We start from the raw sequence: 15,510 nt of genomic DNA on the forward strand, positions 1-15,510 counted from the left end.
TTTATCGATTTGTGTTAATACAAGCACAGCCCCATATACACAAGAATAACACAATTTTGTAATGTTTAATATCAAATTTACGTACCGTAAACTTCTACCTCGCAAAGCTCGAGATAAGCGTTTGTAGAGTACCACGGTAGACCTCCTGACCGTCTGTCGCTGTATATCGTCAGGTACTGGGCGCTGCCTGTACATGGGATAACGGGAATCAAAGACAACGCAGCCGCCATTGACGTTGTGTCTTTATGGCAAAGGGAACCGTTCCGCCAATCCGACGTGTTTGACTGGTATATTTGATAGCCACCAAATTGTTGTATTTGCTGATAATCTTGATCATTTTTTCTCCCTATTTGAAAAACAAGATTCTCCACTAGAGCTAATGTTTATATATTGTGTTTACGCAGGGTTAATTTCGCGTTTAACCAAGGAAAATACAATCAATTTTTTACCAGTGAAGCGTTAAACACGTTTCTTCGTTTTTTAACACCCTTGTAGGTCGATGATTAAGAAAAGGGCATATGCCTGCTGTTACCGACAGCATGTTCTGTAACAGGCAACTGACGCAGAAATTTTATGAGGAAATAGGGATTTCAATGTGTTTTCTTTTTTTGCCCTGGAATTAAAACAGTCATCAGGCTGGGACCCACCTTAATCATCACACTGCTTCTTAATGAGAAAGGTGGCAGTCTCATTTCTGGTCTTAAAATGCATTGTTTTATAGCCAACAACCTGAACCTAGTAAGACTCTGGACCTAGTAGAACTAAGATGAAGTTTTTCAAAGAGGTTGTTCCTTAAAATAACACATTTAGAATCTTGAGACCTATACAAAAAGTATATTCACATGTATGAAAAAACAATTGGCACCGGACATTATCTACAAATGATGTACATACAGTGATACTGTATAATCAATAGTTTTGAAGTCATGGCGACCATATTTAAGGAATGATTTTTTTTATTTTTTCAACATGTATGAGGTCATAACAACAACGGGTTTATGGACATATTGAATGAATCGCGTTGTTATGACCTCATAANTCCTCATAAATGTTTAAAAAATAAATATAAGTAATGATTGAACAGGCTTTTAGCGCTGGGATCCGTCTTTTCAATGAGTATCTTAAGGAGACTGACCGGACACCCGGCAACCCGGTAATCCGCCCTGAAAGTTTGTTTGCTGTATTTCATGTGTAAGCTGTACAAACTCTCCATTCTCGTCATAAAGGAAAGAAAATGAATCAAGTTTCAACTGTTGGTGGAACTCTGTGCCACGACTTACAAAGTGTATCGACAAAGCATACCATACAGCTTGACGGAAAATTACCGGATTTTTTCTTAGCACTTTCAAGGTAGGTTGCAATTTTTATTAAATCAACTGCCTCGATAACTTGCTTATGTTGTGTTGGTCTAGATATCCCAGACTTCATTTGCTTTTTCAGAAACCCATTTAGAGTGTTTTTTGCTACCTTAATTTTTTTATCTCGTCCAATATCGGCCGATATCCTGAATGTGCCTAATTATAGTCCCCCCCTAATATTTTTTCAAAGTGTTCTTGTGATATTCCTCAGCCTGTCGTGCTAACATTTGCTTCGCTCTCTTCTCCACATTTTGGGGTTTTGCTTCACAGTAGAATGCGCTCAGTTTGTTTGCCAATTCCTCTGTGGCTGTACTGTTGCATGGGACATGCTCCCCAGACGTTTCCATGCTCCACTCTACAAAAGAAGAATGTCTTCTGTGTAATGATGAAGTGCTTTGGATTGCTTGTGTATTCAAAATCATTAACCGAATTTACTTCATCAGCATTAATACCTGCTATTATGCAGTTATACGGAAAGACAACTTTCAACAACATCAAGATAATCAGCGGAGACAGTACGGTAACTTCCCTTTGTTTAAACATCAGGGGTGGGGGTGAAGTGAATTATTACCTTAGAATTAAGATAATCCCCATTGTGTATTTCTCCTTGTTGCTAAAGATTGTTTGGCATCTTCAAAGGATTTTCGCTCCTCCTCTGTAACCTTTTTAAATCGGAAAGGTGCTAATCTGTTGGCAGGTATTTGATGAGGGGAGTCACTCCGGACCGGCTGCCAGGGGGATGGGATACCAGGGTCAGCACTCGCGGCAAGTTCTACCTCAATGTCTTGTGTTGATTTCATTTTAATGATTGATGTAGAAATAAATCTCTCTACTTCCTCATCTGACATATCTTGGTGATCAGGTAGTTCCAGCTCAAAAGTGTTTGTTTCATTGTCCAGCTGACAGCTAAGTTGTTTTGGGACGTTCATTTTGACAGATGTATCAGACATCAGTGTAACTTCCCTTAACGCAGAGGTGTGGACTTTTTTTTAAATATTCATTTACAGCATGCAAATTATGTATCCATAGTTCATAAATAACACAGAACTTAACATTTATTTGCGTTAACATTCCATTATAAACTATGAACCAATTGAAAACGTTTGCTTCAATGATGTAGTACACATCTTCTGACAATGACCTACAACACATCCGAAAGCCCATAAACACACCCGCTACCAATACAACTTTAAGATGGTCAAAAAAAAATGTTAGGATAATAAAAACAAGAATAAAAAGAAACAATCAACAATTATATGCCTTTTCATCTTTTGGCGAAAAGCCCTAATGACAAGTGTGTTAGTATGTGTAATATGTTCGTCCTTAAGTTACAGACATATCTGTGTAATCATTGCAATTGTTATGCAAAGCAAATCCCATAATCGTGCTGTTTAAATAAATATGTGCCAATATTTAAGTTTAAATGTATGTTTAAACATGGTTTATGAAACAACATTTATACAAACCTCCTCATCTTTATTTCTAAATGGCAGTTAGATATTAGTCAGAGAACAGTCTGTAACTATATGGTTTTCCCACTCACAGCCAGTGTGTGGGCGTTTGTTAAGACTAACATGTGATAACATCATTGGTTTGGGGTTTCTGTCCAGCCATGCAGCCCCCTTCACCAGACACATAACCTGATATGTCCAACTGACTAATGCTACGTCATACAGCAACATTTCTAAGCAATGAGTAATAGCCACGTGACTTGTAAGAATCCTGGGTTTGATACACTGGCTGCATAGGTTTTTACAACTACCAGCGAGCTGTACAGATGTAAATTTCACGCTCTTATATCTACAGAGTAATCGCTCTTATACTCGTTATAGCTTACGAGATAACTGGTAAACATTACCGTACAGTAATAGTAATGAAAGTATATCCATACTTGGATTCAACAAGGTTCCGTCAGAATGAGCCGTTCAACAAATTCCAGGACGAGAAACTCCAGGAGACAGGAGAAACGCTCTCTATCTCCTTCAGCGACACAGGAAGATCAAATACCCAAATATCGTAAACGCCCCGATTAAACGAATACCGAAAACTGGACTGCCGACCAGCTACGACAGTCGTTGGAGACGTTCGGAATAAAGACATTTCCGGGGGACTTCACGAGAAAAACGCTGTTGAAATTGTATCAACGTAACATGGCAGATGATACAGACAACTCGACAACAGATTCCGTAATCGCCGGACCGGTGGTAGAAGAAACAGAACAGAAATAACAACAGAATAGTACTGTCGATGTTATGCAGTTAAAACTCCAAATCGAAAGACTAGAGAGTATGGTATCCTCTCGTCAACAAGGATTCCACGGGGTACCTCTCATACTGCCATTAACACTGGGAGTGCTATTACCACAATGCCCTCTAGTTTCGGTTATCAACCAATTCAACAATATGGCGGCCAACACGGTGTGGGAGCACTTCATCATAGTGTGACGGTCCCGATGTGTCAAATTGGAGCGCCAAATTCGGTAATGGATACGCAAGGAGTGCCACTGGAATCGCTATCATCAGTGGACATTATTTCACCCTGTCTGAGGCAACAGATACTCGCGGGGAAGGATGTGAACTTGGCGACACTCCTGATGCCTGACATCACATCAGAAGGACGGTCAGTTATCATTGAAGGGTAGGTCCTACAACTAAGACCGGCGGATCTAAGGCTCAACCGGGCCCTGACCATCGGTGAGTTTATCAAAGCCTTTTCAGTTACAAGTCTGTTATGTGTGAAGTTTACCATAATAGAAGAACTGAACTGGATCAATACGAGAAGGATATTGTTGACATTTCGTGTAATTGCCCAGGTACATTGGTCTATGAGTACCATAAGATTTGTTCTGCCAGAGCGGCCGCCCTTTATCTAAATAAGGGTATAAAGGTCAACTGGGGTATTAGCGACAATAAAATTTACACTACGGTCTGCTCAGGCCACCGTACCAACGCATGCTCAGTGTGTCATTGCAGTAGCCACTTGTCTAACGTCTGCCCAATGCTGGCGAACCAGGCAGGTCGTATCAGAAATCAACAGACATCACAGCAAACACCTTCAAACAAATCTAGCCAACGTATTGATTTGCACGGTGGACCCAGGATCGGTATTGGAGGACAGGAAGTTTGTAACAACTTCAATGACAAGGGATGTACCAGGTCATCATGCCCCTACAAACATGTTCTTTTAAAGATGCAAAGTATAAGAAAGCAACAATGCAGTGACTAAAAGCAAGTACACCAATCAACATAGTTGCCTTGCACTCTGAACTCAGCCTTTATCCAGATCAAGATTTTGTTTCGGTTTTAATACAGGGTCTGTCATATGGTTTACATACAGGTATTAACGAAATTCCTACAGATTCATTTATTTGTAAAAACTTGCAATCAGCACTTAATGAGCCATTAACAGCAGAACAGCTTTTAGACAAAGAGGTAGTTGATCAGTTTGTCATAGAACCTTTTGATACACCCCCATTTCCACAGTACCGGGTCAGTCCCCTGGGTAAAGCAACAGGAAAACATTCAGGAAAGAAACGCTTAATTGTTGATTTGAGTGCACCTCATGATAAGGATAATGTAGATAGTATCAATGATCTCATAGACAAAGCAGAATACTCTCTTAAATATTCCAAGATTGATGACGCCATGAGGTATCTGAAAACAACAGGCAAAGATTCCTTGTTTTGTAAATTAGGCATTGCTGATGCATTTAAGTTTATCCCTATTTCACCTGATTTTTGGCATCTCTACGGAGTAAGTTGGAAGTGGAAGTTCTATTTTTTCACTAAGCTAGCTTTCGGTTACAGGTCTAGTCCCAAGATATTTGACTAATTAGCACAGGCTTTATGTTGGATTCTTCAAAAAAAATATCAAGTTAAATTCGTGATGCATCTGTTAGATGATGTTCTTACCATTGACACACCCCGATTTGAGGCAGCTAGAACCAGAGCTATTTTAGCACTAGTTTTTAATAGACTCAGAATACCTGTTGCCACCCATAAAACGCTTGGGCCTTGTACATCAGTAGAAAACTTAGGCATTGAACTGGACTCTCATAATATGGAAGCTAGGTTACCAAGTCAACAAAAAAAAAAAAAATCAGAATTAAAGCTATAATTGGGAACTTCATGTCTAAGTGTAAAATATCCAAGCGAGAGCTCCTTAGCTAGTAATGCCATCTGGATTTTGCTTCAAGAGTCATTGCTAATGGTAGGTCATTGGTTAGTCATTTGATATATTTGTCAACAACAGTGAAGAAATTACATCACCGAATTGACCTTGGCAAAGATAGTCGGAGTGATCTACAAATGTGGAACAATTTCATGGAAACTTGGAATGGAATGTCCGTGTTCCTGGATACCGACATAACATAAGCACCAGACTTTGACTTGTATACCAATGGTGTCATAGGTTTTGGATGTTTCTTTCAAAACAGATGGTTCCAGGGATAATGGCATGAAGGTCTCTGTCTTTAGAAACATGACATTTCTATAGCGCATATGGAACTTTATCCTATTGTGATTGCTGCCATGTTATGGAGTCATCAGTGGAATTAACGAATTAAATTTCACCGTGACAATCAGGCAACAGTGGCTATAATCAGGAAAGGTAGATCAAAATCATGACTCTTATGCGTCGTCTTACCTAGTGTTCATTCGTTAACAATTTCACAATATCAGCAGGTTATATACCAGGTCATCAAAACAATATTGCAGATGCTCTTTCTCGTTTTCAGATGGACATATTTCGCCGTCTGGCACCACTAGCGGACTTCATCCCATGCAGGACAACCCCACACAACTCAATACCACTTACTTAGACAAAGCGGTGCAACAAATCTGGACAGAATCCATCAACCCATCTACTCAGGCAGCATACGCAACAGGAATTAATAAACTAAGACACCTCTTAGTTATGTTTGGGTTGAGGGACAGCCAGGCAAATTCCTCACAACTACCAACCCTGTCAGAAGACATTTTAATTTATTTTGTAACTCATTGTTTCAAGTTCTTGCATCTACGGTATGGGATAATCAAATTATACTTGGCAGGCATAAGACATGGCTACTTAATGAGAGGTCACAGACATCCATTAGTCACACTTGAAAACAACCCATTGGACAGGCTCCATACCATACTACGAGGAATAAAAAGAACTCAAACACCAAACACCAAACCTAGATTGCACATCACGCTAGATATTCTCCAGATAATGTGTCGTAAACTAGCTGAAGGTATCTTCCCTAGGGAACTGTCCCGTACACTAAAGGCAGCATTATGCCTGCCGTTATTTGCTTTCCTCAGGTGTGGTGAATTTACATGCCTTAATCCGAAATCAGCATATCCTCAGGGGCTATGTATAGAGGTTGTTACCTGGAATACGGACTTCTCATCATTTACACTTCGCCTGAAAGCATCAAAAACTGATCCATGCAAACAGGGAATCAATATCAAAGTGTTCAGAAACAATAACAATGCTTGCCCTGTGCAGACAATGAAAGCTCTCTTAGACTGGCGCCTCAGTCATGGAGGGAAACAACGAAGTCCTTTATTTTTAGATGATAGAGGCCAGTGTATGAGTCGGTGTTTCTTCATTGGGCGTTTGAAAAAACTCATTGGCCATTTGGGACTGAACGAAACAAATTATAATGGTCACTCATTCAGGATTGGAGCCGCAATCACAGCAGCCAGTAAACATGTTTCCGACCATCTTATTAAAGTACTTGGTCACTGGAGCTCCGACTGATATTGCACTTACATCAGAACGTCCAATAATGATCTGCAAGCAACACAACTCAACATGGCGAAGCCCTAAAACCAGAAAGGAAGTAACAGATTCCCCGCGTGTGTTGGCCCCCCAGAAACTTTCTAATATAAGCTGTGTGGATGCCAAATCCTTATCCATATGTTCTTAAAGCGTGTGGAGTCCCAGCTCTCGCCTAAATTATTCTAAGGGTGGCTTTCCTCCTTCCATATATGAGGCGCGTGTGGAGGCCAAGTCATCATCCTAATTGAAAGCGCGTATGGAGGCCAAGTCCTCATACATATGTTCTTAAAGCGTGTGGAGTCCCAGCTCTCGCCTAAATTAGTCTTAGGGTGGCCTTTCTCCTTCCATATATGAGGCGCGTGTGGAGGCCAAGTCCTCATCCTAATTGAAAGAGCGTGTGGAAGCCCAGTCCTCATCCTTATATAAATTTGTGGAGGTCCAGTCCTCATCCTTATACAAATGTGCGTGGAGGCCCATTCTTGGTTTTTATTCAAATAAGGGCAGTGTTATAGAAAAGAGGCTCAGACCTCAAGCAGTCTAATTTTGTGGCAACCTAAGCTTTCCTCACTTCAACAAGGAATAAGGAGGCCATGCTCTCAATTCTTATATATTCTATTACAGGGTACAGAGTTCAGTGTTCATTTGATTCTTTCGTTTGGTACCTTTGGAATCCCATTGTCCTCCATTAGCGCCATCATTTCATCTATCCATGAGTATTATTGACTAATAGCGTCAGTTTGGCGACATTAACTTTCAATGCAATTATCAAAGATATTATACGGAATACATCCTAAGGCAGAACTTTGAACTCTCTCCCAAACTCATCGAAACTAAACAGCAGCTAATCATAAAACTGCTACGATATACATATCTTGGAGATATAACATTGAATGCAAAATGAACTATTCGGAACTCATCATAACTTAATTCATATTATCTATATCTCAACACATCTTTCAACACTTAGCATGTGTCGGTGGCTTCCCATATTTACCTACTAACTCATGGGGGCTCTCATATGCTGCACATATTCATGTGGGCCTTATCACTTAGGTGTAACGCAGCTCCTGCCCCCATATGCAGGGGGAGCTGTAGCACGTATACGTCCCACAGCCCAGATGCTTCCTGGCACCCCGTAAACCCGTTAACTCAACATGAACTAGAATCGACAATCGGAACAGCTCTGTTCCACCGTGTTCTCCACCGGCATTACGACATACGACACAGCCGCTTTCACACAGTTCATACAGCCCTCTAGTATATAGACTGTCCATATTATTTGCCATATATGGACACGAATCTATTAATAATGCATACAAGTTTACGGCCTGACCTACGCCACTTCGTCGAGACTTCAACAATTCTAGGTTAGGTTATGTGCAGTGTCTGTGAGTACCCTTATATTGCCAAATATTTTTGTATGAATAAAATGCTACAAATCTTAACTACTTGGTTTGTTGTTGTTTCATAAATCTAGAAAAAGGTATGTTCCTGTCAAAGAAACCGTAAAATTAGAGTTTTGTTAACATCTAGTAAACATTCATTGAAATGATATTGTCCCATGGGCCATCATTGCCTATATTAATTAATAGATTGTTACAGAATAATACATTTTGTTTCTGTATTGTTTAGTCTAGATTATAAACTAGGTCTATTTATCTAAATGAAAAATATATTTAACTTTCCATCGGTAATGTTTTTGTAACGTTCCATTAAGCTGCTATATCACATCAATGAAAATGTAAAGGGAGGAATCATTGCTGGTTATTATTATCAGTAACATTCCTCAACCAAATTGTGCCTAACAATGGTTGACTTTGCCACACCTCCTATGCATAGTTACACGGACATACGTACTTACACATGTATCGAACGGTGTCGTGTGTCTACGTATACACAAACAACCGAATCAGAGCACTTACGGTTTACAATACTAGTATTACATGTATACACAACAGTTCGTCGTTAATAAACACGAACTCATTCAGGCTCTATCCACAACAGTGGAGTTACAACCTGTTGGACGACCGAAGACTCATTAGTCAGAACTACAAACAACATAACCAGCATTACAACTCATCAATTGATATACTTATCGTAAACGGTATACGTAATTACATGTATATGTACTTTGCATTGGTATTTTTGTATTGTTATGCCTTTTGACGTCATCGGTGTTGTTTGTGCCATTATCGTTGTAGGCCTAACGGACCTTTCAACCATTTGTGGTTTGTTATGCAATATGTATATCTAAAAATAGATGTCACTGTATAATGTATTATACACATATCTAGTTTGATTGTTTAACGACCTCGTAACCGTCAGTGTTTCACATAAACACGGATATATACGGGGCATCACCAAAAAGGCAGAAGTACCACGTTTCTTATGTGGGCATCAAATAAATTTTGGTAATAAGTAGTAGAAACCACCGAGAGAAAATAGCATTAAGCAAGGATGGTGGATACATTAGTCGCCTGAAAGGATAGGCAGTTTGACACCACAGTACCGTCTAAAGGTTCTGAAATATATAAATAATCACAGGCACTTTAAGCTTACCATAATTTTATTGTTGATTTGATTACTCACCTCTGTAATATATTTTGACGTGTTCCATCATTATAAGTTCTTCTAGATCTACTTGCCACCATGCTTCCTTTTGACCTTCCTGTGTATGTGAACAACAATTGTTGCTGTCGAATATTTGTATTTTACAGCCATCTACCGCCTTACCACTAGGATATTCAGGAAGATAGATTGAACTTTGAGTGGTGTTTTTGACATTTGGTTCACGACAGGTGTTAACTGTAAACAAAACAAAAATTATATATTGGCGATATAAAGTACTAATAATTGTCACTAATCTCAGCATTACATGGTCATCAATGCATGAATGTGTTGATGGTAAAATCAAGCATTGAAAGACACAAATGATGAACACAAATGTATGGTGAACGGATATTGATATTGGTAAAAACTGTACAAATGTACCATCAAACTGATAAGAAAAGAGAACCAGGACTTGGTTATCATAGTGATGATTTTACCGGTTGACTAATCTGTTATGTTATGTTATACTTTTAATTGAAACTGCTTTAAAACAACTGGAGATCACTAATTATCCGGACTTCTTTTCTGTTTTAAAATTCATGATCAAATGCATATGTTACTAATGACTATCATTTAAAAAAAAAGCAGACCAAAGAAACACATTCATTAATTAAGAAGTATGCTGATATTAGTGCACACGTAGCTTGTTACTAAAGTTTAATTATGGTTAAATAATAATCTCGAAGACGTGAGATCAACTTCATAAATAGAACAAAATGTTAATAAATCCAGTGAGCACATGTATATCCGTAGCTGTTCGGGTAAACAGATCAAAATGGCAGACAGCGTCACTTCCACACAAATGAGGTCAAAAATAGGAAATGTGGAATAATGTGACCGGATCAACAAAACGTTATCATTTAATGGTTGTAAATCATAATTTTTTCATAGTATAAGTAAGTAAAAACAATGAGAACTCAATTGAATTTGAACCGACAATGTCGTCTTCCAAAGATATTTCTCAATACTGTTATTCAGATTTTTTTGCATGAATTATCTTGACCTCACGTATTCAAGATGAATATGGTACACTAATTAGCCTTATGTTTCAAGCTTACCTAGGGGATACTATGTTATTTAACAGCATCTTTTATATAGTAAACTACTATACTTTTGATTATGTATTTATGTTGTATAAATGTCTCCAAGTGACTGTTAATCTCTGTTTTATTTTCTGATATGTAAATATTCATTTTCTGTCTCCAAACAAGGACGGATCGCCCTGAATAACGAAAAAATAAATAAAAATGTGACTGCACTGCCGTTATATCTTCTTTGTCAATATTTATAGTTAAGTAATACACAGCCAACCAATATTTGTTTGTTCGTATCCAGTGCTCAAATTTGACCATACTGTCGTTATTACTTATGAGACATATGACATAAGGAAGTAAATCCAACAAAGTAGACATTATGAGGCCGTCAAATTACATACGTTACAACACAACACACATACGTTACGTTAACACAAAATAGATATAATAGCATACTACTAATATATAAAGAAAATAAACCCCTCGGAAAATGTTTACATATAAGGTGTGGGTGGATTATATAGGTTCATACCGATTGTGAAAGACTATTGTTTTGTCTTTGTTAATCATGTCAACCGCCCTACCAATGTTAATACAATAGAAAGACCAGTAGCCACAAAACACCAATGGCAGGCACTATTTTAAACATAGCTAGTATATTGTTTATGTGCTGTTTCTACATATTACTGTTTCTAAAATTTAAATGTTATATCCTGAATTAAATGGTTATCGTGAAATACTATGTCACAGCAACTCAATGCGGAGGTATAAAACATGAACCTCAGATACAAGCTTAATATTTACCCCTATCTGATGTACAGGCAGTATTTGCTACGGTAAAACACTTCAGGCTTATGCTATGACAGATGTCCAGATCAACGTGACGTATAGGTTTACTATCAGAATGAAGGATAACCAGAAAGTGTACATCCAATCTTACCTGATGTGTTGACAATCATTAAAGTTGAAAAGAGACACAAAAACTCCAGCAGCCAGATAATACACACCCCCATTATACATATACTGCGTATCGTATAAGACGGGTGCTTTGTGTCTGCTATATCGGAAGCCCACAACTATCCACTAAGGAAGTGACTAGTCTTATTTACTTATCTATAAAATTACACGGCCATTCGACATGGTTGTTTTGTCAGTATTTTTTATCCTGGTCTATTGCCTGTGCACATGTCTACGGGTTTTGTTGGCAAGAAAGTTAATTAATCATTATTATTATTATTTGAATTTAAATTAAAGTATATTATATTTTCAAATCGAGAAATGTTTCGGTACACCTGTCTTGATCCGGTTGACCCCTATACAGCAATCACCTACATGCATCTGAGTGTTCCTTATCCTCGCTAGTCGCTATGTAACCGACATACGAAACCCAAACGAGGCACATTGACGAACAGTCCTACTTAGCATAAGTTCATCGCGTGATAATTTCTTTTGGGAAAATATGTGTTAACTAACCTGTTTTATATAAAACATCAATAAGTCGATATCAAACCCAGCATAACGGGATAAAAAGCCGCGCTACCTACCTACGTGATATATATTTTGTCAAAGTTATCTCGGGAAACGTGATAATATATCGACATACCGAAAACATTATTGCGACACCTTCATATTTTTATGTTGACATCTTAGATTATGGCGCATCCGTAACTCTTAATCCGATGGAAGAAATGAGGTCCTATTGTAGTAGATAAAATATGTGCATCATATTGTTGTGGTATTGTGTTATGCATGATTTAGAATAAGCTATTACGACACTTGAAACGGATTATCTATTAAATCGAAAGGAGTGATGCTCATTTAATGCCCACGTTCGCCATAACTGACATTTTATTAAAAAAAAACAGTGTTAATATTTTGATGAAGAGTATTCCTTAAAAAAAAGAAATATAAATGAAACATGTCTATCTTTATTGGAAATAACCTAGTATAAAAATATAAACTAGACGACAATAAAACCAATTATCATGTATAACATATATCCTCTTAACAGATGAGTGTTGCACATTTTATACATGTATATATAGCGTGACGTCCGTAATCACATGTCGGTGGGGATATAATTGTCATGTGCTCTCCAGAGGTGACCGCAGGTAACTTGGTTAACTACACACCACGCTGCGTCCTCGTTGGAATGAATCTTCATCTATAAACTAAAAAAGGCGATGTTGTAAAGGGATATGTGTGTAACATATTGCGGTGTTGTACCAGTCTAAGTCATATACAATGCATGCTCAATTTAGTACTGCTAATACTTCTGTCTCGGTATTGTTCTGTAAACAGCATTTGTATGGCGTGAAGCCTGAACCCTACGCAGATAATATATCTGTCAGATAAGTAATTTAATCGTTTTGCCTATTGTAAAAAGCGACTACGCGTATGCGCTTACGCTGGTAACTTCCGTTAAAAGTTCAGTTAAATCCCTGAAAAGGTCAGGCTTAAATGAATGCGTATTTAACACATACGCCAGTGCACAGGGGTGCACAGGGGTGTCAGCGTTTCAGTTGACAAACGAAATGGAATGAAAACGCAATGAAAACGGAATGAAACAAGGCCTTAACGGAACGGAACGAAAATAGTTTCACTGTTTGGAACGAAACGCGAATAGAACAGAACGAAACATGCTTTTCTCACAGGAACGGAATGGATTGAAAGTAGGCGAAACGAAACGCGAGGAATGATTGAAAAAGAAATGGAATGAAACGACCTTAGAGATAAACTATTCTAATCGAGATTTCCGTTGTAATCTATAGGGATTAGGCTACAATAAATCAGCAGTAGATACTAATGTTAATTGAATAAATACACGTTTGCATATTTGTTAACCGAGTAAACGTAGTTATTCCGTATTTATAGTTTCTAGCCCAAAATTATTAAGTAATTGTCTGTGAATTGTTTCGCCGAGTGATTTCGGTAGGCTGTTTGTTATAATGATGGACGTTCCTCCACTTGACGATTTTACAAAGCATCCAATACATATTATGGTTGTACATACTATGATATCAATGTTCTTTAATTAATTCGGTACATGGCCAAGATTCTCATTTATTATTCATAGTGTACGGACGATGAACGGGCCCGTCTGCTCCATTGAGAGAAAGGAAGAGACATTTCGTCCCGAGTATTTCTAAAACCCTCAAATTAAATCAGGACGAATGGAGAGTTCTAAGAACGTGCGATTGATTCAATTGACAATACTGAGGCGGTCCACATCGTAATCCAACAAGCTCATCGAAATCTACACTCGCTGGCTCAGCTTGTCCTGGAATCCGTCCTAGCCGCTGCATCATTCACATTCATAGGAAGACATGTTGACTCTCATTTTATTGTAGACGTGTACCTCCCTATCAAAAAAATGCTTGTAATATGTGTCCTAATAGACCTAGTCCTACTGCAAACAGACGTTCGCTTGAACTTCAACCGTTCTTGTGTTGTAAACAATGCGACTGCAGCGCCGCATCCTTGACGGCCGTAATAAAACTAATAAACACTCTCGAAATGTATCCAGCATTTGCGAGATCACAATTATCACCGTACTGCGATTGAAACGAAGACATGTTGACTCTCATTTTGTTGTAGACGTGTACCTCCCTATCAAAAAAATACTTGTATTATGTGTCCTAATAGACCTAGTCCTACTGCAAACAGACGTTCGCTTGAACTTCAACCGTTCCGGTGTTGTAAACAGTGCGACTGCAGCGCCGCATCCTTGACGGCCGTAATAAAACTAATAAACACTCTCGAAATGTATCCAGCATTTGCGAGATCACAATTATCACCGTACTGCGATTGAAACGAAGATGTAATCATGTATTGTTTCTTCGAGCCTATTTTTTCTTTATTTTAATAACCATTCATGGCTTTGGGAATTATTACCTTCGAGGTGTTTTTTTTATCAAGTTGTATTTGCAATATATTATTTGAATATAGTCAGTCATCATGTCCTGACATGATTAAGATTAGTAAAAGAATTGTTAAACATTTAGCTTTACAATATTTGAGGAAACTGATCACCCTTGTCTGGCCTTCAGCTTTTATGAATATGTTCTTGTCTATGGACTTTAAACAAATCTGATCTGTTGATTAATAATAGAAAATATTCCCCTACCTGGAGGGTGAGACACAGAAATCTCCAACCAAATAGGCTTTTTTTTAGTTGTCAAACCGTTACTAAGACAACCAAATAATCACACCGAGGGTCAGACAATCAAATAATCACCCCAGGGCCTAACCTTGCTCAAGTCAATATACATATCAAAAAATATAAAAATAATATCATAAAGACTGATAGTCAAAGAACAACCATGATCTCATAGATATGCATAATCTTTCCAGATATATCATACCACACTATTCCATGGATATCTGAGAAAATATTCTTTTAAAGTATATTTCTTTAATTAATATTTCTATGTAATACCAGACTCAGGAAGTTTGCTCAAAAGGCGTACATGTCATAATTTTTGGAGATCATCGGGACATTTTGAAAGTTATTATTATTTACCCAATAACACGAATTTATATAGGGATTGTTTACTAGCAACATAATTAGATCAACATTTGAAAAAAAAAAGATCGGTTACAGTTGTAATTATAAAAAAAGCATATACATCTTATTGTTGTTGTTGTAATAAAAAGAATACCAAAATAAGCAGCCAAGTTTCAATCCAAGAATGATTTGACCAAGACTTTTGAAAGGGATTTTGGAAAGATATCGGGTGTTTA

The 15,510-nt window shown here is 37.9% G+C and overlaps 1 protein-coding gene across 1 annotated transcript; it reads right to left on the reverse strand.

The window, feature by feature from the left end:
* Nucleotides 1–1,531: 1,531 nt before the first annotated feature.
* LOC110460291 lies at nucleotides 1,532–11,800 on the reverse strand. The gene is made up of 3 exons (XM_021513116.1): nucleotides 11,708–11,800; nucleotides 9,713–9,928; nucleotides 1,532–1,713 (listed from the first exon to the last, which is right to left on the reverse strand). The coding sequence occupies exons 1-3, from the start codon at nucleotides 11,778–11,780 to the stop codon at nucleotides 1,532–1,534; spliced, it is 471 nt and encodes a 156-aa protein (XP_021368791.1). The 5' UTR covers nucleotides 11,781–11,800.
* Nucleotides 11,801–15,510: the final 3,710 nt, after the last annotated feature.

The sequence above is a fragment of the Mizuhopecten yessoensis genome, unplaced genomic scaffold (assembly GCF_002113885.1).
Source record: "Mizuhopecten yessoensis strain PY_sf001 unplaced genomic scaffold, ASM211388v2 scaffold10349, whole genome shotgun sequence".
Classification (NCBI taxonomy): domain Eukaryota; kingdom Metazoa; phylum Mollusca; class Bivalvia; order Pectinida; family Pectinidae; genus Mizuhopecten; species Mizuhopecten yessoensis.

Bases quoted from the DNA above. Each gene is read 5' to 3' on its own strand.
- LOC110460291 (XM_021513116.1), bottom strand. From the start codon at position 11,780: ATGGGGGTGTGTATTATCTGGCTGCTGGAGTTTTTGTGTCTCTTTTCA. The intron at 9,929-11,707 runs GTAAGATTGGAT...TTTTGTTTACAG, and splicing joins AATGATTGTCAACACATCAG to TTAACACCTGTCGTGAACCA. The intron at 1,714-9,712 runs GTGAGTAATCAA...CTTCTTTTGTAG, and splicing joins CGTCAAAATATATTACAGAG to AGTGGAGCATGGAAACGTCT.